The 2,999-nt window shown below is 35.9% G+C and overlaps 2 protein-coding genes across 2 annotated transcripts in view; both read left to right on the top strand.

Annotated features, from left to right (window-relative positions):
* The first annotated feature begins 777 nt into the window (after positions 1-777).
* LOC137995640 (uncharacterized) lies at positions 778-2,238 on the top strand. The gene has a single exon (XM_068841165.1). The coding sequence runs from the start codon at positions 778-780 to the stop codon at positions 2,236-2,238; it is 1,461 nt and encodes a 486-aa protein (XP_068697266.1).
* A 25-nt stretch (positions 2,239-2,263) lies between these two features.
* The window catches only part of LOC137995639 (uncharacterized), a 1,212-nt gene continuing 476 nt past the window's right edge, over positions 2,264-2,999 (top strand). Inside the window, exon 1 of the mRNA XM_068841164.1 lies at positions 2,264-2,999. This exon is cut by the window's right edge and continues 476 nt beyond it. Coding sequence (XP_068697265.1) covers positions 2,264-2,999 — 736 coding nt within the window.

The following is a 2,999-nucleotide window of genomic DNA, read 5'->3' as shown; positions in this document are numbered from 1 at the left end:
TTCATGCAGAAGTGGCGGTCCATAAATTGGAATGCACACAACACAATTTTATCACGTGGACGACGTCTATTTCGTCGAAGAATCACGTGCAGCTCATGCATAGCTGGCGCGCCGTCCAATCAAAATCGAGTGTGTGAACTTGTGATCGGAACGTTTCCTGTCCGTGTCTGTTGTTGTCGGGTATCGAAATCTTCCGGCCATTGCGAGAGATCTGTGTTCCTCCTTGGCGTTGTTGAACTGTAGAGCGAGAGCTGTGCGTCCATTGACCTTGGCGTTGATCCATTGAAGACTTGAACTGTAGAGTGAGAGCTGTGCGTCCATTTACTAATAAGAATGCCTTAGAGTATCTAAAATCCAAATTATTACAATGTGATGAGAAAATTAAGAAGAGAAACCTAGGCAGGCGAGATGCTCGGCAGAGAAAAAGGAAACAAGAGCAAACTACGAGGAATATTGCAAAAAAAGTGAAAAAGGCATGTGATAAGAAACAGTACTTATTAACTTTTGATCCAGAAAAACATGGAGATATTCACGAACAAGACTGGGCAAAACAAAACATAACTAAATTCCATAATTCCAATAATTATAACATTTACCAATGCAATGTTTGTTTTGAAGCCTGGCCATTAAGAGTGTCACCAAAATGTACACAAAATTATACATGTTCCAGGTGCTCAAGAGAAAAAGAGTCACCAAAAAAATTATCCAAGGAAAACTTTATGATACCTTCAGCAGTACCCACACAACCTTCCGGTTTAGTTAACACAAGTAGAAGAAATGTTAATTGCTAAAGCTCTTCCTATAATGCATATTTATATCAAACCAGGAGGACAAACAGGATATTCTGGACATACAATAAATCTACCTCAAAATGTCAGTGAATTGGCTCAATCACTTCCAAGATACCCTAAAGATTTATCAATAATTATTGTTAGAGCTAAAGGAAAGGGAAATTTTGTTAAAAACCTTTCAGTAAGAAGGCAAGTGGTATCAGATGCAATTGACTGGCTCATTAAAAATAATCCACATTATTCAGACATTGAATTAAATTATAACGCATTAAATTCTTTACCAGAAAATTATGTTGCCAGCGAACTTCTTTCCATAGAAACAGATGACACTACAACAGATGATAATACAACTCCCCTCCTAGATTTTGGTCCTGTTGCTAGTGAAGAAGATATTGTTTATAACAGTAATACAGATTCTTCAAGTTTTCTACCTGTAAATGACACCCACAAACAAGAAATTGATTTCATTCGTAACAATCTTTCCCAGGGACAAATAAACTGGCCGACTTTAGGTAATAGCCCATTAAATGAGTATGTCACTCCATGTTTAGCCACAATGGCATTTCCAACATTGTTTCCTGATGGTAAAGGAGATCCAACAAATCCTGCAGTTTTAAAAAATGTAACTCTGAAAGAAAAGGTTAAGCATCTAATAAAATTTGCAGAGAAAAAAGACAGTAAATGGATTTATCGTTTTGCAAATCATCCTAGATTTTCATACTGGGCTTTAAACATGATTCAGCGTAAACAAATTTTACAACAAACTGGAATTTTTTTAAAACAAAATCCTGGAGAACAACATTTAACTATGGAAGAACTAAAAGAAATGGTCAACAATAATAATACAAACCTTTTTCTGAACAAGCTGTCCCGTTACGTCACTAACATAACTGGATCAGATGCTTATTGGTACAAAGCGAAAGAGGATTTAAAAGCGATCATTCAGCATGCTGGACCGCCAACATTCTTTTTCACATTTTCAGCAGAATTGCATTTTCTTTTTGGAAATGAGAGAGACGAAGGGATTACAGGTAGCTTATCTGAAATAAGACGAAACAATGTTATTAACAATCCCCATATTGTTGATTGGTTTTTTACTGAACGCTTGAAAACGTTTATTAAACACTGGCTATATGATTCGCTTGATGCAAAATGGCACTGGTATAGATTTGAGTATCAATCTAGAGGAAGCATTCATTGCCATGGTGTTGCTAAACTGAACAATGATCCAGACCTGTGCAAGTTGAGTGAAACTGCACTTAATGGTTATTTGGCAGAGAATAGTAAAGATAATGCTACCAGTACAATAGTAAATGAGGGTAAAATGGCTACCAAAAAGATCTGTCAATATGTTGATTGGCTCTTGTCTACATGTAACCCATGGTCTGTGGATAAAGCCTTCTATTCATCCATGTCAGGAATACCACAAAAATATCAAAGATTCTGACAATGACTATATTGATCTGTTGAATATGGTTCAAAGACACACTCGTTGTAGTACAAGTTATTGTTTAAGGAAAAAGCACAATGAAACAGAACCAAAATGTAGATTTAACTTTCCATTTGACACCTGTACAAAAACGTCATTGCATTTTGAGCTTATTCATTCAAAAGACAACACATCAAAATACAAAGTTCAAGTAACTACAAAAAGGAATGATTCCAGAGAAAACAACCACCAGTGCTTTCAACTCCAAGGCTGGAGGGCAAATTGTGATATTCAAATTGTTATAGACTACCATGCATGTGTGGAGTACTACGCAAAATATGCAGCAAAAAGTGAAACCAAATCACATCTCCTTAAGCAAGCATTTAGTACCATTGTGCATAACTCTCAAGTGAATATTAATGCTTCATCCATAATTAAGAAAACTGTTATGAAAACACTTGGCCAAAGAGATTTTTCTTCACAAGAGACAATGCACCATTTACTGTCCTTAAACCTTCTAAGCTCATCCTTTAATGTAGTTCCTATAAGCTTAAATGGTTCACACAGACTTAATATCACAACACAGCCTGAGGATAGAGCAACAACAGCCAGTTTGCTTGATGCCTACGCTGAACGTGACAAATATCAAAGCACTGTAGGATATGACTTACATAATTTAAATTTTCTTCAATTTGCAATGAAATATCGTCTTGTCAATGGAAAATTAGTAGATCAACCAAATAATGTAGTACCAAGAGTTTATCCCACATACTCATCAA

This window comes from Montipora foliosa, chromosome 3 (assembly GCF_036669935.1).
Source record: "Montipora foliosa isolate CH-2021 chromosome 3, ASM3666993v2, whole genome shotgun sequence".
NCBI classification, from domain to species: domain Eukaryota; kingdom Metazoa; phylum Cnidaria; class Anthozoa; order Scleractinia; family Acroporidae; genus Montipora; species Montipora foliosa.
The sequence above is the reverse complement of the archived record's forward strand: the minus strand, read 5'-3'. Positions and strand labels throughout refer to the sequence as shown.